This window comes from Phyllosticta citribraziliensis, assembly GCF_038025025.1.
Source record: "Phyllosticta citribraziliensis strain CPC 17464 chromosome Unknown J3D65scaffold_8, whole genome shotgun sequence".
NCBI lineage: Eukaryota > Fungi > Ascomycota > Dothideomycetes > Botryosphaeriales > Phyllostictaceae > Phyllosticta > Phyllosticta citribraziliensis.
Genome location: NW_027117345.1, coordinates 1094198 through 1114280, shown reverse-complemented (window position 1 = coordinate 1114280; position 20083 = coordinate 1094198). Strand labels below are relative to the sequence as shown.

General features: G+C 56.7%; 8 protein-coding genes across 8 annotated transcripts; 4 read left to right on the top strand and 4 right to left on the bottom strand.

Annotated features, from left to right (window-relative positions):
- Positions 1 to 448: 448 nt before the first annotated feature.
- Positions 449 to 1163, top strand: J3D65DRAFT_699436 (uncharacterized protein; the record flags this gene model as incomplete). The annotated part of the gene is made up of 1 exon (XM_066804064.1): positions 449 to 1163. A coding segment is annotated over one exon (594 nt), but the record flags the coding sequence as incomplete, so codon positions are not given.
- J3D65DRAFT_437072 (ferric reductase like transmembrane component-domain-containing protein) lies at positions 1164 to 3160 on the top strand. Its single transcript, XM_066796227.1, has one exon. The coding sequence runs from the start codon at positions 1285 to 1287 to the stop codon at positions 3121 to 3123; it is 1839 nt and encodes a 612-aa protein (XP_066653791.1). The 5' UTR covers positions 1164 to 1284; the 3' UTR covers positions 3124 to 3160.
- Positions 3161 to 4426: 1266 nt separating this feature from the next.
- Positions 4427 to 6968, bottom strand: J3D65DRAFT_604486 (uncharacterized protein; the record flags this gene model as incomplete). Its single annotated transcript, XM_066798274.1, has 2 exons — positions 4427 to 6687; positions 6746 to 6968. The coding sequence occupies 2 exons, from the start codon at positions 6966 to 6968 to the stop codon at positions 4427 to 4429; spliced, it is 2484 nt and encodes an 827-aa protein (XP_066653790.1).
- A 2011-nt stretch (positions 6969 to 8979) lies between these two features.
- Positions 8980 to 11270, bottom strand: J3D65DRAFT_604485 (uncharacterized protein; the record flags this gene model as incomplete). Its single annotated transcript, XM_066798273.1, has 3 exons — positions 8980 to 10687; positions 10747 to 10838; positions 10893 to 11270. 3 exons carry the CDS (start codon positions 11268 to 11270, stop codon positions 8980 to 8982), a joined length of 2178 nt encoding a protein of 725 aa, XP_066653789.1.
- Positions 11271 to 12278: 1008 nt separating this feature from the next.
- On the top strand, positions 12279 to 13878 carry J3D65DRAFT_436974 (uncharacterized protein). The gene is made up of 2 exons (XM_066796225.1): positions 12279 to 12598; positions 12694 to 13878. The coding sequence occupies exons 1-2, from the start codon at positions 12430 to 12432 to the stop codon at positions 13818 to 13820; spliced, it is 1296 nt and encodes a 431-aa protein (XP_066653788.1). The 5' UTR covers positions 12279 to 12429; the 3' UTR covers positions 13821 to 13878.
- On the bottom strand, positions 13878 to 14398 carry J3D65DRAFT_437057 (uncharacterized protein). Its single transcript, XM_066796226.1, has one exon. The coding sequence runs from the start codon at positions 14200 to 14202 to the stop codon at positions 13936 to 13938; it is 267 nt and encodes an 88-aa protein (XP_066653787.1). The 5' UTR covers positions 14203 to 14398; the 3' UTR covers positions 13878 to 13935.
- A 247-nt stretch (positions 14399 to 14645) lies between these two features.
- Positions 14646 to 15167, top strand: J3D65DRAFT_604483 (uncharacterized protein; the record flags this gene model as incomplete). The annotated part of the gene is made up of 1 exon (XM_066798272.1): positions 14646 to 15167. One exon carries the CDS (start codon positions 14646 to 14648, stop codon positions 15165 to 15167), a length of 522 nt encoding a protein of 173 aa, XP_066653786.1.
- A 1317-nt stretch (positions 15168 to 16484) lies between these two features.
- Positions 16485 to 19703, bottom strand: J3D65DRAFT_659872 (uncharacterized protein). The gene is made up of 2 exons (XM_066802564.1): positions 18174 to 19703; positions 16485 to 18017 (listed from the first exon to the last, which is right to left on the bottom strand). The coding sequence occupies exons 1-2, from the start codon at positions 19234 to 19236 to the stop codon at positions 16684 to 16686; spliced, it is 2397 nt and encodes a 798-aa protein (XP_066653785.1). The 5' UTR covers positions 19237 to 19703; the 3' UTR covers positions 16485 to 16683.
- Positions 19704 to 20083: the final 380 nt, after the last annotated feature.

The window sequence follows — 20083 nt, the reverse complement described above, 5'->3', positions numbered from 1 at the left end:
TCGGAAGACGAGCAACACAAGCGACGTCAAAAGGCCCCACCGCCGAAGAGCCTTGTTGTCGCACATAGAGAGCCACGACAGGGGCACACGGACAGAGAGAACGGCGAGGGCGGATGTGAGGAATGTTGACGGAAAGAAAGAGAGAAAGAGAGAAAGAGAGAGAAAGGAAGAGAGGGCGGTGCCTGGCAGCTTGTCAGTACCTAGGTGGTTGATCGACGCAGGGGCGGGCCTGCTGGTTTCATGGCAGGGCATGGCGGAAGGAGTGGCAGCAGGAGGAGTAGGAGTGACATGGCGGACGACGGAACAAGCCACAGGTGGGAAGAAGGGAAGAGAAGCGAAGGTGAGAAGACTTGTGAATTAAGTTAAGGTAGAGGCCAAGCTCATGTTCTGGGCCGGGGTGGCCAGCGTATCGCTTCCCGCAGCGCGGGCAGAATGAAACAACAACCTCACGTCCTCACCACTCATCGCGCAGCTATACTCATGGCGTGAGGGCCTCGGGTGGTACGACAGGGTACTCGCAGCCGATGTCCTGTGCTCGCGTGGCGCCAGGTCAGGGCAGAAAATGGCTGATTGGGTGTGGGCGCTTGCACGCCATGCACGCGCCGGACACTGCGCCCATATACTCCTACGACGGTCCTCCTTTCCCTTCACTTCCTCCCAAGGCCCCCTCCCTCTTCGACTCTTCGACTCTTCTGCTTGCTCGCTCTTCTCTTCTCTTCACTTCGCACCCACGCTCGTTTTGGCCCTAACTAGCCGCCTGACTCCAATTCCCGTTTCCGTTGTTTTCGTCCCAGTCCACTCCTCCACGCGCCGGCGTCGTGTCCACTCCACATACCCCCCGACTCGCCAACCAAACAAGTCTACGTCGATCCCAATCCTCCCTCCCGCCGTCACTCTGCTCTCTCTCTCGCTCGACTCGATTCGCCTCGCCTCGCCGCCCAACAAGGACTCTCTTCCATTTGCTTGGCCGACTCGCCCATTCCTTGTCCACCTCCGCCCCATTGACGACGACCTCTGGACAATGTCATTGTTGGACCTGTGAATAGACAAAGATACCTCAGCCACCCAATTCTACCGCGCATTCCATAAACACAAGTCTCGCCGCGACTTCTTGACCGACCCAGTCCACTTTCTCTACTCAACAACCACACTCGTTTACGGTGCCCGGTGCGCCTGCCATATTTCGACGGCCCAGGATTACCGCCAATTCCCCGCATTGCGACTGAACCTCTCGCACCCCGGACTCCTGGACTTTTCGCACACCAATATCCATCGCCTGGCGTGATGGAGTCCCACCCTCAAGACCCTCCCCGGTGGAGCCTCTCTGCTCTTTCAAAGCGGTCCTCGGATCCCTTCCGCTTTGCCAGCGGTCTCACCGGCGTCGACCAGACTGGCAACTTTCTATGGACCGACGTGCTTCTTGTAACCTTTGGTTGCATCGTTGCCCTGACGCTGTTGGTTCGCTTCGCCCGCATGTACAACAACCACATACGCCATGTCTCGGTCATGGGCACACAGCACAAGCAAGCCTACTGGAGGCACAACCAGACCCAGATCGTACCCTGGCTCAAGCAGCACTTCATCTACGCTCCCATCTTCAACAAGAAGAAGAACGACGAGATCAAGCTCGGCACCATTGGCCTTGGCACCCTGCCCTCGCGCTTCCACCTGGTCCTGATTCTCATCTACACCTTTAGCAATGTCGCCTACTGCCTGGCCCTGCCGTGGGGCAGAGCAAACTCGGCCTCGGTGGCCGCCGCCCTCAGAGGTCGCTCCGGCACCCTGGCTGCCCTCAACCTCATTCCCACCATCCTCTTTGCTCTGCGCAACAACCCGTTGATCTGGATGCTGCACGTGAGCTACGACACCTTCAACCTCCTCCACCGCTGGGCCGCCCGCATCGTCATTGTCGAGTCCGTCGTCCACACCTTGTGCTGGCTGCTCAACACATACAACGCGGGCACCAAGTGGGCCGGCGTCAGGGAGTTGCTCGGCACCACTCCCTCGTACCAATGGGGAACCTTGGGAACCGTTGCCTTTGTCGTCCTTGGAGTGCAAGCCTGGTCTCCCGTCCGTCACGCTTTCTACGAGACATTCCTCAACGTCCATCGCCTGATGGTCGTTTGCTCCATCGTCGGCCTTTACTTGCACATTGACCTGCACCAGCTGCCCCAGCTGCCCTGGGTCAAGCTCGCCTTTTCGCTCTGGATCTGCGAGTGGATCTTCCGCACCTGGAAGCTCGTCCGCTACAACGTCTCGGTACGCGGCCTGTCCAAGGTCACCATCGAAGCAATGCCCAGCGAGGCGGTTCGCGTCACCATCGATCTGGTGCGCCCCTGGTACCATCGCCCGGGCAGCCACGTCCATCTCTACGTTCCCTCGATTGGCGGCTGGTCTTCGCACCCCTTTTCCGTCGCCTGGGCAACACCATCCGCCGCCCAAGTCGACTTTGAAGACGAGAAGCTGGGCCTGCCGACGACTGAACGCTCCAACGACACGGACCTGACGCGCCCTCATCTGCCCATGCGCAGCATCGGCCTCGTGTGCCGTGCTCGCGAGGGCTTCACGCGCTCCATGTACGACCGCGCCTGCAAACAGCCTAACGGCATCCTGACGACCACGGGCATGATCGAGGGCCCGTACGGCGGCCACGAATCGCTCGACAGCTACGGAACCGTGATCCTCTTCGCCGCCGGCGTGGGCATCACGCACCAGACGTCGTACGTGCGACACTTGGTCGCCGGCTACCACGCCGGATCGCTCGCAGCGCGCAAGGTGGTGCTAGTGTGGACAATACCGTCGACCGAGTGCCTGGAATGGGTGCGGCCGTGGATGGACGAGATCCTACGCATGCCTGGCCGCCGCGAGTGCCTGCGCATCCTGCTCTTCATCACGCGCCCGCGCAACCACGCCGAAATCAACAGCAGCTCCGGCTCGGTGCAAATGTTCCCCGGCCGCTGCGACGTGCAGACCATCGTCGATCGCGAAATCGAGGAGCGCACGGGCGCCGTCGCCGTCACGGTGTGCGGCGCTGGCGCCTTTTCCGACGGCGTCCGCGAGGCCGTCCGCAAGAGGGTCGACGAGGGAAGCATTGACTACATTGAAGAGGCGTTTACTTACTAGCGCGTCTTGTTTTCTTCTCCGCTTCTTCTCCGTCTTTGTCGATGGAGCAGGCTCAATTCAAAGTCCACTTTTTCCTCATCCTCCTTTCGAGGCAGCGTTTTTTCCTCCTCCCATAGCATTTGAGTTTTTGTTGTCGTCTTTTTTTTTTTTTTTTTTCCGAAGCATTTGCATTGGCATAGCACTCACTGACTGCTGCACTTGATGCTCTGCATTTAGCACTGGCATTAGCATTGGCATTTGGCATTGGCACTTGCATTGCATGCTCTCCCACACCCACCATCACCATCACCATCACCACAATATGTGCCGTGGTGGTACCCCCTGACGACCGTAGACGCCGGGCAATCTTACACCTTCTTGCATATGCTTGTTTCTTCTCTTTGTCTTTGTGTCATTTTGTTTCTGTTGTTCCACAACTCTCTTGGTTCATTTTTTTCTTCTTCTCGCGCGCATGAGATACTCCGAGAGCAGACAGGCAGGCGGACAGGCAGCAGCAGCAGTAGTAGTGTGCGCGTGTGGAGGTAACTCGTCGGATGGGGTTTTTGCTGCTACTGTCGAGGGTGCGTGGACTTGTAGCATAAGCGGACGGACAGACGCAGATGGAGAGAGGGTGGGAAGGAGGAGAGGTATATATCACACTCACACGCGTTACCAAAAAAAGGAGTATAACGGATTCTTTCTCTGCGCACTGAAATACTGGAGGCTTTTTCTGATGTGCGTGATTGACTGACTACTTGTGCCGTCCGTTGAGGTGACTTGGGTTTATGATAGAAGAGATGGAGGCGGACGTGTAGTAGATGTAATTTGTGTTTAGGTGCCGAGAAGCAACACGTGGTTCAACCACTCCCGTCAGTCAATCAGTCGGAGACCTCCTCTGCCATGCCATGCCATGACGTCGCCTTCGCTGTGTCATCCATCAAATCATCATGCAAGTCTTCCATTCATTCTCTTTTCTCTTTCACTTTCCTTCCCTCTCTTCCGCCCTCTCCTCTCCTCTCCATTCCCTCATCTTTTTTCCACCAACTCTACGCCCCGAATGCCCTCCCCAACGACATGCCCATGTCCATGTCCACGCAAACCCCCCATACCCATGGCTCCCTAAAAGGAATGAACGGGAAAAAAAAAAAAAAAAAACTCGTAGCGTCGTCATCGACGTCTCATCCATCGTACATGCATGCATATCTCAATCAATCCATCCGTCCATGCCCGCCCGTAGTCCATGCCAGCCAGTATCCGAGAGGAAGGAAAAGTGCGAGAGCAGAAAGGAGAGGGAGAGGGAAAAGATTACGTATCCACAGCGCACTCACGACCTCCTCAGCCACTTCCTCCGCGTACTGCTCGGCGCCGGACCAATGTCTATCCCGCGCAACTCGTGGCTCAGCGCCGCCAGATCGTCCGCTCCCATGCCGTCCTGGTGGTTAATCGGGATCTTGGCGGGGATGGGCGGAGCGCCGTGGCCGGCGTAGTTGGCGGCTGCCCCGCCGCCACCGCCGGGACTCTTGGCGTAGAAGTGGTTTTGGTTATGGGGGTGGTGGTGATGCTGCGGCGAGTACTGCTGGTGGCCGTTACCGCCGTGGGGCGAGTAGTGCTGCTGCTGGTGGTGGTTGTACGACGACGCCGGAGGGACGTGGGTGTTGATGTTCTCGCGCTCGCGCAGCGGCATGGGCGCCGTGCTGCGCTTCTGCAGCCGCCGCGGCGCCGCCACCATCATCATGTTGTTGCTGCTGCCGCTGCCGTTGCTGGAAGGCGAGGGCGACGCGTCCATGGCAGGGCTGTGTCCGCCACCAGGGCTGCGGCCAAACTGCGTCTCCACCGCGTCGCGGATGGCGCGGTCTGAGCCCGGGTTGCCGGCGCTGCGCCCAGGGCCGCCGCCCGAGTGCAGTTCGCGTGCGCCGTTTAGCCGCTCGCGTGGCCGTGTCGGCGTCTGCTTGTTGCGGTCCTTGCCCTTGGGCTCGGGCTCGGGCGCCCACGAGTCGACGGGGAGGTGGTCCGAGGGGTCGACTTTGCGGCCGTCTTGTGTGATGATGTTGCCCTGCTCATCACGGGCATGCAGGTCCATGTCGCGAGATTGGTTGCCGCTGCCGTCGCGCGAGGGGGGCGTGGGGCTGGCCCGCGGGTTGTACGTGTTGAAGCTGTCTGGTCCGTACGGCACCATTTGGCTGGGTGCTTCGCTAGGGGGGGGCCGTGGCGACACTGATTTGCGGTTTGGTGTGTTGCGGCCCATCATTCGTGGCTGGCGAGCATCCGTAGGGCTTGGCCCAGGACTGACCGGACGCTGCCTGAACATGGGTTCTGAGTCTCGGGGCACAAGCTGTTGATGTTGATAGTAGTGCTGCTCGGGCGCTGCTGGAGCAGATTCAGAGTGAACCAGTGGTGACGGCCGGGTTGCACCGCTGTGGCTGGGCGGAGTGTGGTACTCGAGTTGCTGCGGGTGTCGGGGAGGAGTTTGATACACAGGGTAGTGATTAGACGGAGAATATCCACTCATGCTATATCTGTGGTGTTGGGGAGGTACGCGATGGTCTGGAGAGATGGTCGTGGGCGTGAGAGGCGGTGGAAAATCGGGGGGATTAGCAGACTGGGGAGACTGTCCAGGAGTGACATGGCCTCTTGGATGGCTAAGACGTCTTTCCTGCCTCACATTGAGAGGTGCGGGAGCCATGTCGACTGGATACCTTGGAGCTTGGACCAACGCATTTGGAGGAGTCCTTCGATGCGCCGGCGGAGGGGGTGGAGCTACCTCAACTTCGTCTTCCACGGTAGGCTGCATGGCGCTCTTGGTTCGCCAGGCAGCCCCGTACGAGTAATTGCCGTTCTGGCCAGGTTGCTGGGCTGGATCTCGAAGAGCAACCTCATGCCGCGGGGGATATGGTTGTGGCTGTTCTCGCGGGTCTGGAGGGTAGTGTGTGTCTCTATCGTAAAACGCATCGGGCATGTGGTCTTGAGTAGGGACATTAGGGGCGGAGTGAGCATGTGGTAGCTCAATGTAGCTTTGTGGCCGAGCACGAAGGTCGTGCATTGGACGAGAGGTTTGCAGTACAATTGACTGCGGCCTAGCGTGATGTGCATGTTGGGGGGGCTGTGCAACCGGCTGAACCGGGTACTGGTGATAGACGTCAAAGTCGGCAGGCGAAAACGGTAAAGAGCTAGGCTCCTTTGGAGGGCTGTGTCGCAGTGAGTGATAGCTTCGAGGAGATTTTGTTGGCGGAGGGATTTCGCCTGCCATGATTGGAGACTCGGATGGAGCAGCAGGATTCTTTGGCAGCGGACGTCTTTTTACAGGCGCGTATTCTTGTTTTGGCTCTACAACCGGTGTAGCTTCACTCGGCGGGCGAGTGTCGTAGTAGGTAAGCTCCAACCGGATCTCCCCGGCATATTTTCCTTTGCACTGGAGGCTGTGCCAGGTGTCGCTCTGTCCACCCCCGGGAACGATGACGTCGAATAACCTGATGAAGGTTTCGCCAATCAACTCGGTCTTTTTGTCGTCGTTGAAGACGGATACCTTCATGGTGTAGTAGTCGGGCGACTCGCGGACGGTGAAGCGCAGCTCCTGGTCCCTGGTTGCTATCAGAGGGGGAACAAGTCACTTGGCAACGATGGACGAACCATTTTGGAGTCTGACCTCCTCTCTTGTCGGTCTCGGTCTTTTTTGCTTCCTTGCCCAGCCGAGCTGCGCAGTATGGATCTTGCTTGCCCATGGTCTTGCGGTTTGGCAGGTTCTTTGCGCGGTCGACGACGACGACCAAGGTGCCAATCTCGGGGCCATCGACCGACATGTCAGAGTATATTCCATTGGTGTGAGGAGTGTTGGCCATGGCGGTCAACTTGGCCAGCCTGGTTGCCATTCGGGTTGGAAAATCAAAGGTGGAGAAGGGCCTGGGTCACAATTGATGCGACGGGCGGGGAGGAGCTGCTGAACCCGGAGCAGCAGGAGAAATTGGAGCTAAGTAGAGCAGAGGGGGCGCATGGGCGAAGCTGACGGCGCAGTGCAACGGGGCCTGTGTGGAGGCGGAGGGCTCAAGGCGTGATTGGCATAGACTTTGCAACGACAGGAAGAGCAAGACGAGCGAGCGGCGTAGAAAGGCCCAAGAAAAGAGCGGTCCAAGGCCCAGAATTGAGGCGGAATTGGGGGGATTGAACGTGGTGAGGTGAGCGGAGCGGGCGCAGGTGGTTGGTACGCGACAGCAGCGGCATGTATATGTGGCTGTCGTAAAGCGGGAGGCTGGAGGGTGCTTGGTGGCGCACAGGGACACCAGGCACTAGCGAGGATCTGGGGCCAATGGAGCGGCCTGAAACGTCTGTCAAGGCAATTGCATGGCGACGGCGCTAGAAGCGTTAGGCGTACTGATGTCTGATGGGTGTCTGTCTTGATGGCTGTTTGCAGCATCCGATGCCGTCGAGTGGAGGCTGGGCTGGGATTCCGGATGACGCGCAGCGCAGCGTCCACTCTGACCGAATCGTCGCACCACGCCCTTCACACCCAGCGACCGCGTGAAGCAGTCGAATGTTGTGCTCCAAGCACATAAACGCCGGCAGAAACACTCAAGCTTCGTCGAGACACAGAAACCGCAGCATCCGTGAAGGCTACGTCATGTTTCGGCGTGGAATGAACCCAACCAAGCTGACTCGTTCATGTCCATGTCATGTCGTCTGCTCCCCACCTCAAAGCCCGAGCCAGCTGCCTGCCTACATTACATGTACTGTACGTGAACCTACAGGGAGTGGACTCCACCTGGGCTGCCAGCGCAGGCCCAAGGCCTCTGCGGTCGTCCTTCTCTGCCAGATAATCCGTATTCGTTTCGCAACGCAGTCGTCGCAAAACTCGACGTGCAACAGAGCTACTCTACCCGTCGCAAGCGCCGTCATTGTAATTGGCCAGCGGTATAAGGTTGATCGACGGGACCCGGTCGTGTGGTCAGGAACCGTCGGTCCACCGTTTAAACCATCCCAACTCGCAACCTTTGAGACACGTGTGCTCGGCATGACACTTTACCGTGCTTCGGTTGTGCCTCTGCAGGCATTCCTCATCCGAGACCGAGCGCTGGAGACGTGGTGCAATAAGACGTGGAATTTGGATGGGCCAAGCCCACAATCGAATGTTTGGTTCCTGCGCTTGTCCTCTAGGCGTCGTGCTGGTTCACAGAGGGATCCTTGACTTTGGTGTCGTGAGCCGGAGGTGGTGCTCCCCGGGCCCGTGCCCTCCCTGACTAAGGGACCCGCTTAGTCAGTCATGGATCCACAACCCGAATTTTCGCTACACCATCTGCACCTCGCCCTCACCACCACCATTCGTTCCGCTTCTTCACTACCCACGTCGTCGTGCCGCGCGTCGCTTGCAATGATACAAGCGCCAAAGTCGTAGCTGATGACGGAGCTGAAGCTCCTTCCCCGCTTGCATCAGCTGCCCCTGCATATCGCCATTGCATCTCACTCAGACGAAGGATCCCGTTCCCGCTGGGCCCCTGTTTATGGATGCGTCACCCTGGACACCTGAATCTATCCTCAGCAATCGTTCCTTTGAGCACCTCGTCGTCGCCATGTCTATTTTGGTCCGCGAAGCTCAGGACTTTCCAACACAACTTTGCACCCTGTCCGTCTCGTGCCTTGCTCGGTCCTCGGCAACCATCTGGGGATCTTGAGCTGGACACACGACACCTCGTGTGAGAGACAAGAAAGACTCGACGATCTTTGAGTACGGGTGCACCGATCTTGTTCAGCGGCGAGCTCGTAATTAATCTGTCGGCACATGCACAACCAACGCTGACTGATGCTTCTCTGCATCAGCAATATTGAATGATTCACCACCAAGCCAATTTCCTACAGCGTACAAACCTGAGCCCGCTTGTCGAACCCGCCTCAAAATGATACCTCCGACCCTTCGTCCACGTTTTCCATGACGCTCTGCCTCTTCAACATGGTCATGGTCCCGAACCTCACAATACCCGGCCTCATGGCAACCTTGTTGAAATGGGCTTCGTCTGTGATCCTCGCCATGTCCAGCCCGGCACTGCTTCGAGTGCTTCGATCGCTCATGCAACTAGCAATACTGACGCGTCGCCGCTTCTCAAACGACATGTCGCGCAGCACTCCACCAATCTCGTGGCTGTGCTCGGATTCTGAATTGACCCGTCCTGATCCTTCGGAATTGGTGGAAAAATGCCGACCAAAGAACTCGTCTTCGCCCGCTTGCTGCGTAAAGAATTTGTACAAATCGATGCCACCGGGTGGGATGCGAAGCAGGTAGTTGTCCGAATCGAGCCTCTTCTTTGAATCCATGTCTTCCAGCACCATGTCCGGATACTCCGGGTCCTCGAAATCGTCCCAGACCTCGTTGAGCGCCGCCAGGAATAAGCTGGGCTCTGGAAAGTCTGCCTTTTCCAGTGCTTCATACACGGCACGGTCACGACGCTTTCTGCTGCGGCTCTTCTCCGCCGGTCCTGGGGTTTCGGGCTCTGGATTTCCCCATTCCGGCTGGCGAAGGAACGGAGTCTTGTTGCCCTCCCCATCCTCCTCGGGCTGTGACTTGGTCAAGGGGAAATATGATGGCTTCTCCACTGTCGAGCCGAAGGGTGACTCTGGAACCTCATCAACTTGACCGTCAAACAGGCGCGAAATTGATCGAGCAAAGTTGCGTGGTCCTTTTGCGCTATTCCTTGAACTCCTCCGGTCCACCCTGCCTCCAGCATGATTTGGGCTGCCACGGCCTGCACCGCTGTCTGCTCTCAACCTCGAAGACGCCATCTCCGACTTCTTCCTAGGATTGTTGGTGGAGAGGGACTTTCTCAACGCCGAAGAAGCGGTCAATGTCCGTGGCGATGCCGTCGATGGCTCGCGCTCTGTCCGGAACCCAGGACCTGACGTCGGCCCTGGTGACGGTGGCGGTGCGATCGATTTCCTTCGTGGGCTGCCTGAAGCAGGCTTCGCCGTCGGTTCCTGAAGAGACGGCGAGACCAACGTGGTTGGCAACTCTGCCATTGGCGACATGGGCGGGCTCTGTGCGATTTCAAATATCGGCGTGTCTGGCACCGGCTGAGTCGGAGTCACGGCCTGTGACAACTCGGTGTGCACCTGATCTCTAACCCCTCGACGCATACGCTTGTACTCCATGTAATCGTCCGTCTCTTCAGCATTGGGGTGTTTCAGGGTCTCTTCAAACGACTCTTGGCCATCTTGTTCCTCGACTCGCTCGAGAGTAATCTCCCATGCGATGCCGTGGCCCTGGTTGGAGCTTGGGTCGACAGGTTTTACAGTCCATCCAGTAACCTTGTGGATGCCATCATATCTGATGCCACAGCTCGGAGACCAAAGGCTGGCAAGGGTATGGGACCTCAGAACTCGAATGCGATTTCTGGACCTGAAATCGACGACAGAGGTGATGCGGAATCGCCCTGGGTCGCCGGGCCTGCAACGATACTTGAACTTTTCTGGACTCTCGCTGTGAATCTCGTCGGAGCCAGCCATGACGACAGCATAGGCACCATTCTTGTCAGCACATATGCCGCCACCAGTACTTTGTAGGTCGATAATGCCGGCATGAAAGGCAAACATGCCATTGATCCACCAGCTGATGCCACAAATGATCAGCCCGTTCTCAAAGTTTTACAACATCGGATTGGCACCTACTCTCCAGGCTTGAAATCCAGACAACCATGCTTCATGGCCCTTTGCTTGTCCATGATGTCCGGATCCACGTCCGTCCAGTACCTTATCAGTCCCTTGGCAAGTCAGCGTTTTGACTTCTTCATGGCAAATGTCACAGCGTCACTTACATCTCTCGTCATCTCTAAGCCGCTACAGATACCGTTGAGCCTTCCCTCAGACTTGCACAGCCTCGGTCTCACATCCGTCAATCGTCCAAACCTCTCGGTCCAAACGTCGACAACGTGGTCGCAGCCTTCTGCCAACTTCTTCGGCCACCTAGTCGCTTTGCCACACACGTCCGTCACCGCCATGTGGATGCGCGAGTACCGTAGGACCGACATCGACAGCTGCTCCACATCCAGGAGTGCTTGGAAGAGCTCGTGCAGCGTGAGTACGTCGTCCGGCGACATGACTTCCGGGCCATCGCGCGCGATCTGCGGATCCAGAACATCGCGAATCCACGAGGCGCGTTGGCGCAGGGCCTCCTTGGAAAGGTCGGGTGCCATTTTGGTCGTCCCGGGCGGCATAAGGAATGAAGGTCAGGTTGAGAAATAGGAGGAAGAAAAAGGATCTAGGGAAGCATGGAACCGAGGGGGGATGGCCAAGCTGGAACGATAACACCACGCATGAGAAGGTGAGTCGGATTGACGGCGAGTACCGCCAAGTCCTTTGTTACTTCCTGAATCGGCAAGTCACCACTTGGGATAGCGCAGACGGTGGTACTGCCTCGACATTTGGTTTTCCGCTTGAGCTACAATGTCTCGCAACTCCGGAGGTACCTGCGGCTGTCGCTGTTTGGTCATGTCCATCACTCGTCCGTCTTTGCCATGGCCATGCATTTCACTCAATAAGTGGACCAGTAAGTGACGATTCTGTTTGTATAGTCGTACTCTTAATTTGCATTATCCGTCTTCACAACGTCTACCTTGATCTGAACCTTTCCAGGAGAGAGTTCAACTGTCTCTCATGCGTTCTTCGAACCTACCTTGTTCTGAGAGCAGGGCTCCGCACAGCAAAATTCAATGGTGCCGGCGTCTTGTCCTTCAAAGGAAGATGCTATCTTGTTGCACCTCGATAACTTGACCTCACCATAATGGGATCTCGTGTTCATCATCAAATTCTTGCAGAGTTTGAGCAAACAGCCAACCGCCGAAGGAGAGCACTATGTATGCCAACGACCCGTAGCTAAATGCAATCAAGAGGGCCAGAGCCACGATGCCAGCAGGATACTGCAGGGCCATGTTGACGAAGAGGAGGCTGTGATCGATATCTGTCTCGCGGGCGCCGGAAGGTTCGAGAGTGAGCGGATGGAGAGCAAGCCAAGTGGAACTTCCACCAACCAAAGTACGCGTTTGGCCAACATAAACACTGTCTCTGTTTTTCCGACTTGTGCTTGGTTGGCGAACAAGTTTTCTTTGTTCGACCTGGGGTTTGGTTTTGCGCGAGAGGTGACCAGAACACCAAACGACGCCGCAAGCAGAATTCAGAATAGCGGATAAGACTGCGCTGGACTGCGCTGGACCGCGGTCTTTGTGTCGCATTCCACTACTTATCTGCTTCGTCAACGACTACAACGCAGTCTCGCCAACGGCTGTTCCAGTCTTCTTGGCTTCTCAGGCCACACTCGCGCGCTGCTATCCAAAGACATTGTTTCACTGTTCAGACATGGCAGACGGGCGCAAGTATCCCCGCTCGGTCGAGAGGAACGCTCCCCCAAAGGGCTGGGACACTGGATCGCGTGGCTTACAGTCTTCTGGCGACCGCTGGAGGGAGAATTACAGGAACAAAAGGCCTATGTTGTCGAGTGTCCTGAAAAGGAAGAGAGAACCCACATGTATGTCGCACAGCATCACGATCGCTCCTCCGAAGCGACCACCCGTTTCGAATACTCCGCTGCCAACAGAATTTAGACTGATACTTTGCTGGTAGCACGTATTTACGACATGTCCAAAGAAGAAGTCGACGAAGCGATTGGCAACGGCGGCAAACGGGCCAAGCGTATCAGCTGGGCGGACCTCAACAACACCCACAGCCCGGACGCCACCAAGCTGCCTGTGGCCACCCCCACCGACACCTCCCACGAAGATGCTGCGCGCTACCTGCCCACCTGGAACAACAAGCGCATCGAACCCAAGCTCACTTCCAGCGAGGCCCCCTTTGGAGACGACGACCACGGCCGGGCACGCATCAAGTACCAGGAGGTGATTGACTGCTCTCCCTACACGGACAGCGACTGCGAGTTCGACCACATCGACCCCAAGATGCAGACGCTGATCGAGTTGGCCGTGGAGCGCGCCTTTGCGGTCCCCGTCTTGAAACTGATCAACCAGGCGCTCAGTCATGAAGAGACCAACGCAGGTAGACATGGTGGAGCAGAGCAGCTTCCGGAAAAGAAGCAGCACCGCCCTCTTGCTGGGAAGAACGCTTCTCATCAACCACCTTTTCGCTTTTTCGAGCCTTCTCGCGACGTCCTCACGAATCGCGCACAGCCTCAGTCGTCCGACTCAATCCAACAGCAACGCGGCAACTTTCCCACATCATCGTGCACCACCTATCCGCATGCAGGTCCATCTACACTGCACCGCAATGGCATCAGCGGCGGCGGTAGTGGCATCGGTGACAGCAGCCTCTTCACCAAAGCCCTCGACACTCATCCCATCACCTGGGACACCACCACCACGGCCGACGCCCCCGGCACCCCAAAAATCCGGACCTCATCATCACCCCAGTCGGCTGCAGTCACCGACGAGAAGCACGCAAACATCCGACGTCTCGCCCGCCGCGCCCGCGGTAGCAACGGCGAATTCGGCAGTGAGCGCGCACGCCAGGCGCTAGCCGACGCCTTCAAGCCCAGAAAAGACAGAACGTACATGGACGACGGAGATTTCGACTGGAGGGGTGCGGTTGAGGGCGCCCGCGACGCGGCGGCCCAGGGAAGTTTGACGCCAGAACTTCCCAAGATGCCCGATTTTGCTGAATGTGACCTGTTCTCTGCGAAAGCGGTCGACCCTGTGGACGCATCTCTCTTGGGTCTGAAGCCTCGTAGTGGTGGCTGAGGGAGGTGGGGGAAAGGCGGGTGGAAAGCGATTCGAGGGGTCGGTTCAGTGTGCGGCAGGATATGGAGGAGAGTTGGATAGATGGATCAGGATGATTGCCACTTTGGCGGGTCGTTTACTTTGCTACTGTACCGTACCGTCGTCGTCTTGCTGCGCTTTCGCCGCAACGCGCCGATGAGGATAGAATGGAGTTTTTGTTTCTTTCGGGGACTGTATCAAAGAAGTGCTTGTGGTGGGAACTCGCCATCGCTTGAGTCAACGGCTCGTACTGACAGAGCAGAGAACGGTCCAGAGCCATGCAACTCTGCCTCATACCCCCCCGCAGAACTAGAGGCAACAGCAGCAGTGACAACATGGGCCACTCCATCGCACACTTAGCCATGATCCAGTCCTGTGGATGGTTGTGGTCGTGACTCAACAACGTCGTCAAAAGCCAAGACCGTCGTTGATATTGTTGTCGCGCGTCCCAAAGGGGCTTGATATTGTCGCTGGAGACAAACCCTCATGACAAACGAATGGGCACGCGACGGCGCTGGAGACAATGGAGGAAGCATGGCGTCAAAGGGCGATGACGATCTTTGTGGAGCCACGCGGAGCTTGTGGGTGATATTGTCGAGGGTCTACAGGAGGAAGAGGACGGACGATAGACGGGGCCAGACGGCTTGGTAGGCGTGGATGGACAGGAAGCGAGAGAGCCGCAGTCCATGTATATATTCGTCCCTCGAGGCGCTCAGAGCGACGCGCTCTTGCTCTCTCTTTCTGCTCCACCAGTCAACAACTGACCCCAGTCCATCGTTGCACGAACAAACCAAACACTTGCCAAACATGAAGCTCACCACCATCCCCGCCGCTCTCCTCTCCCTCGCCACTCTCTCCGCCAGCGCACCCACCACCTCCCCTTCTTCCCTTGACGACACGACGTCGTTCAACCCCCGCGCCGCGCCCCTCGGCCTGTACATCTGCAAAGGCCCCTTCTGGAACGGCCCCTGCTCCTTCCACCCGGAGCGCTTCTCCCTCTGCAACAACGCGCCCGCGGGTTGGAACAACCAGATCTCGTCGTTTGGCCCGCCGCGCAACTACTACTGCACCCTGTATGAGAACTGGAACTGCAAGGGCCGCAGCATCTCATTGACGTATCCCGGTTCGAGCAACCTGGCGCGCAACGGGTTCAACAACATTGGAAGCAGTTGGCGGTGCAGCCCGGCGAATGCGAAGGGTGTGCTTTTGGGAGGAAGGGCTGCGGAGGCCGAGGCCGAGCCCAAGGCGGATGCTGAGGCCGAGCCTGAGCCTGAGTGGGATGAGGAGGCCGTCGGTGTGCCTGTTGAGGCTGAGGCCGCGACTGCTTAGAAAGAGGGTTGAACAGACCCCGTAATCATGTATGAATAGACTTGCTGTCCCGGACAGCGACAGCCTTTGACTTCATCCCTCTCTTTGGCATTGCATCGAAATCAGAAGATAGACAAACAGGTTGAAACGCAGTAACGGGGCCCCTCAAAGTGATGACAAGCAAACGTTTGGCTGTTGATGTTGACTGCAAGAAGCCCTGCTAGCTGCTTGCGGAAGGAGAGCGCTTTCGCGTCTTTCTCGCTGTTCAACTTCAGCCTCATGGGCGATTCGCTTGTAGGAGTTTGAGAAACAAACCTTGATCTTTCTCAAAGTCCATGTGTCCAAGCAGCATGTTGAAGTCACTCTCAAGGGTGCCGCACGTAGCTCGCCGTGTGACTGGGCCCGAATGTTGTAGATGAAATGCAAAGTTTTGATAGGGAAGAATATGGTATTTCTAAACAGCGATAGCCTCTTGGACGGATCGCACCACGGCATCGTTCGTACGCCTGCGTCGCTCGTCTCGTCCCGACTCGTCCCGACCGCATCGTCGCCAACGAAATGTACAAGCCGCGTGCCAATTGGCTGATGACCTAAGACTTCAAAGCAGTTAGCAACGAGTCGGCAACGACTGGCGAAAATTGCGAGGTGAAGGTGAGAGATCAGATAGGAGCGAAAGATGTGTGAGTTTTTGTCTCCAGTGGCGTATTGCCGTCGGATGAACTATGCAAAAGGTTGTATCATCATGGTGAAGGGGTGCGAAGGAAGAAAAAATTTGCGTACCTTGACGAGCCGCCCGTTGGACGAGGAACGAGACCTGCATATTAGCTGAGCCGCTAGAGCCAATGGTAAGCGCGAGACATCGTCGCCATATGCACAAGCTGCTTCATCAATCTGCAGCCATTGCGATCGTTGTGGTGCCGATGACTGGCATCGTGTCGTCGGAAACGCCGATGAGGAAGAAAGGTTGGCGGTTGACGAAAAAGTTGTTGACTAGGAACCGAGGCGCTGACTAAGTCGGGTGATCTGCACTAGTACCAAATAGGAAGACACGCACATCTCAAACTCTTTGACTTCATGTTTGGCAGCAACGTGGTACGGGCTTGGTGATCGGCGGATGATTCCGTCTATCCAAATGCAGGGATGACGCAAGATCTTGGCTATCTTTAAGAGAGTTTGAGTTGCAGGTGGCTAAACGGGTAGCTGCAGTTTGGAATTCTGAATCTCGGGGCCCGTTATCCTCTGCTGTTAGACTTTCGCTATACCTACTGTAGGTGACTTGCTTAATGCCCGCCCTACGTCAAGTACGGCACAAACCGTAGACATTCTCACTGGGACAGGCCTGGAGTGGAAATGGTGACAAATATATAATATCTACCGATATTCACAGTGTGCTGTACAAGCTCTAGGGTTTTAGGCTGAACGTAACAAACCAAAAACGCGCAAGAAGTAGAAAAAGATTGGGAACAAAATGGACCGACAAGACACAAGATGCATAGCATGGTGGGCCGCCAAACTGCAATAACTCCAACTAGCTTTTTCATGCCGCAAAGAAACCCCTCTTGCCATTCCGTGCTCTTTCACCAGACAAGGCTTCGAGCTTGACTGCACAGAGAACGACCTCAACCCTATGCTCGCCATCTTGATTGATCACCTGCAGCCTCAGCCTCCAGTGGCCTCTATTAACAACCCACTCGGGCATGCTCTCATCCACATCACAACCCCTGTCTTTTTCTCGCGCCCGCTTCAGCCGGTGCAGCAGAGAGCTTTGAGGGTTGATCGGCGCGCCCTCTCTGTCGCGCTTGTCACAAAAGACGCGTTCACCATCCAGCTGAATCCACGCGTCCGCCCCAACTGAAATCTTGACTTTTTCAACGCTGGGGCCGGGGGTGCTAGGTGACGGCGCCGGACCTCCTGTCTGCGTAGCCACGGGTCCAAGGGATTGGCTGAGTGCAACGCCCATCTTGTTGGAGATGACTTGGAAAAGTGACGTGATGCGTGCCTTGGTCTGGCCGAAGAAGCTGGCTCGCATTGCTTGTGGGTCGAAGCGCATCGATTCGCCCGATATTTCGACTATCAGCTCGCGTGCCGAGTCGTCAGTATACGGGCGTGCGTAATTTACCCAGCCATTCCGGGGAGGCGCTGGACTTGGTGACACAGGGCCGCCCATGTTGCCGCCGGAGGCGGAACCGGAGGCGGACAAACTTGGTGCAGGGTCAGGGCAATAGGAGATGCCAGACTGCCGTATGTCCTCTAGCCGCAGTAGTATCTCGTGTTTGTCGCGGGCGAGATTAAAACTGATTTCGCAAGGGAGAAGCTTCTGCTCAAGACCTTTCAGGTGGAAGTATTTGGCGTCTCTCAATAGATCGGCACGGTGGTTTTCGTCCCTCACGTGTACGGGATATCCCTGAAGAAGACGGAGGAGGTCCGCAAAAACGTCCCCTGATCTGCCTGGTACTGCGGGGGGTGCTATGGAAGGTGGCCGGAGAAGGGTTTGGCGGTCGAGTCCTGGGAAAACCTGGGAGGGTGTGGTAAAGAAATGCGCAAAACCCAAGGAAAAAAAATTTGGTGAATCGCCAGGGGAAGAGAAAATATCTCGGGGTATCTGGAAATCGCGATTGCCAATCTGAATGAAAATTTCAGACTTGAAAAGTTGCTGAGTCAACCGGGGCAGACTGTAGAATTGAGCGTCTGCAAATAGCTTGACGAAATGCTCTCCATCTCGAGGTTTGACATAGTAACCTTGAAGGTGTAGGGTAATGTCCTTGAACGTGGCCGGATCTCGATCAATGTATAATGTCTTGACATCACCCGCTCTTGCCGAGGGGTTGTTGTACAATTGGTCCGCAAAAAAATGCGAGAAATATGAGGGCGCTCTAGCAGCCTTAGCGAGTGTACCAAAGAAAACCGGAGAGATGATTGATGGTACGTGACAACCAAACTCAAGTCACAAGGGAAGCTCATGAGACTGTGATTGAATTTGAGTGCAAGCACTGCTTTTCAACCAAGTCTCATCCAATGCCTACTCACCATCAGAAGATATTGACGCCCCGGAGAGCCTGAAGAGCTCCGGGCCAATTTGGACTGGGAATACCTTTCCAGCGGGCAAGACTGCCGAATAGTTGGTACCGAGTTCAGCGATTTTTCTCGACCTTTGCTGGCCTGCTTGCCCCTCTGCAGATGGCGCGTTCGGATCGCTCGCAGTAGCTGTCTGTCCGCTTGGCTGGCTGACGGAAGTCTCGGGCGATGCAGTGGCGACTGAAGACTGCGGTGGCTGCGGCGCGCGAGCGGATGCTTGAGCCAATCCCGGCGCTGCCGTCACAATCGGATCATCCGCCAAAGAGGAAGAACGTGACTTGGACGAGCGCTGGATTTCGGGGCGCTTGGCAGCCGGCGCCTGCATCGACGGGTCAGGGGAAAACTGCAGCGTTCGCGTCGTCGCCTCGTCCGGCGATGACTCTCCGCCGGCTTTCCTCTTCATGCTGGATCGTCGCACCTGCGGCGATATTGGTGCACGAGGCGTGGGCGGCGCGAACTCTGACACGGAAGACAAGCTTTCGAACAGAAAAGGGAAGCCCAAAGGCTCAGCCGCGGTTGGTTGGACACCGGGAGCTTGGCCAAGTGTCGCAGAGGGTCGAATGGGCTGCGGGATGTTGTAATCTCGCGCCTCTGGTTGTCGTTCATGCGCGAGCTCGCCGGTAGGCTCGTAGAAACGGGCGACGTCGGTGAAATCGATGGCGCGGTCCAAGTCCCAAAACTCGGCCTCTTGGAAGGGCCGGGAGAGCGACGTCTGGGATGGTGTTTGAACAGATGTCGATGATGCCTGAGATTGTGCAAAGGCCACTGAGAAGGGACCGGGGGCGCTAATGGCAGGATTCGTGGTTATTGAGGCGCCAGCTTGGACGATTGGTTCGCTCGCGACGCGCCCTCTCTGCTCTTGATGCGCTCCATGAACGCTGCGCTGTGGAAGAGATGGCGGATTGGTAGAAGCAAAGACTGGTGGGTTTGGGATTGGATTTGTCCGCGTTTGGTCAGCGTGTCCTCGGCGTCCTCGGCGGGGCCCCTGGCCTCTGCGGCCCGGCTGGCCCGCCATTCCAACGTCTTGCTCCGGTCAACGCAGAACTGTACACTGCAGATGCCCTTTTCTCTGTCCCTTCTGATATGTCCACGTCAGACTGGACATGTCTTGATCTTGTGCCGATGGTCCAACTTGAGAGTTGCTTTGAAGTGCACTGCCCGCGGCAACTTCTGGTACTGGACGACGAGTCCAGTGAGGAAAGATGGGATTGACCGCTCGGCCTTGATGGTACATGGGCACCTTTGCTGGATATTTGTGCTCTGTAGGAAAGCGAGAGCTTACTTATTGATCAAGAGACCGGTCCGAGGCCGAGGCTCTTATTTACAATCGTGAGGCTCTTGTATAGCGGAACGGATGGGTCAGTCAGAACACGCTTCCGCCGGGTCTGCCTGGAAAGCCTCCTCCGCAATCGACAGTTGCCGTCCACTGCCCTGGGAAGAGACGGGCCGCTCGTGCAGCAGGCGGCTGTGTCCGAATGTGTGTGGCAAGCTGGGTATCGTGCACCTTCACTCGCATGATTCCAGGTATCCCGGGCTCTAAAGGCAGCAGCCGCTTGCGTCGCCAATTGTGGCGACGCGAGGTTGCGGATGGATACCATGCTCATGTTGTTGATCTTGATTTTTGCCTCAAGATGCTCCCCTGGTCGACATGAGACAAAGTCGTCGTTTTCAAGTGCCAGTGTGGATGACAAACCGGAGTTGGCTTGCACTGTAATCATTTTTGGGTGTGGCATATCCATTTGGGGTAAGGTCGGCTCCCGGGGACTACGTCAGGTTTGGAACGAGGAACGAGGAAGTAAAATCATCTGATAACCACCAGCACAACCGCAACACCCGCCCCGCCCCCTCTGCAAACTCCCGTT

Bases quoted from the DNA above. Each gene is read 5' to 3' on its own strand.
- J3D65DRAFT_437072 (XM_066796227.1), top strand. From the start codon at position 1,285: ATGGAGTCCCACCCTCAAGACCCTCCCCGGTGGAGCCTCTCTGCTCTT.
- J3D65DRAFT_436974 (XM_066796225.1), top strand. From the start codon at position 12,430: ATGGCAGACGGGCGCAAGTATCCCCGCTCGGTCGAGAGGAACGCTCCC. The intron at 12,599-12,693 runs GTATGTCGCACA...CTTTGCTGGTAG, and splicing joins AAGGAAGAGAGAACCCACAT to CACGTATTTACGACATGTCC.
- J3D65DRAFT_437057 (XM_066796226.1), bottom strand. From the start codon at position 14,202: ATGGCTAAGTGTGCGATGGAGTGGCCCATGTTGTCACTGCTGCTGTTG.
- J3D65DRAFT_659872 (XM_066802564.1), bottom strand. From the start codon at position 19,236: ATGGCGGGCCAGCCGGGCCGCAGAGGCCAGGGGCCCCGCCGAGGACGC. The intron at 18,018-18,173 runs GTGAGTAGGCAT...AGGCTGCTAGAG, and splicing joins GGCGTCAATATCTTCTGATG to CGCCCTCATATTTCTCGCAT.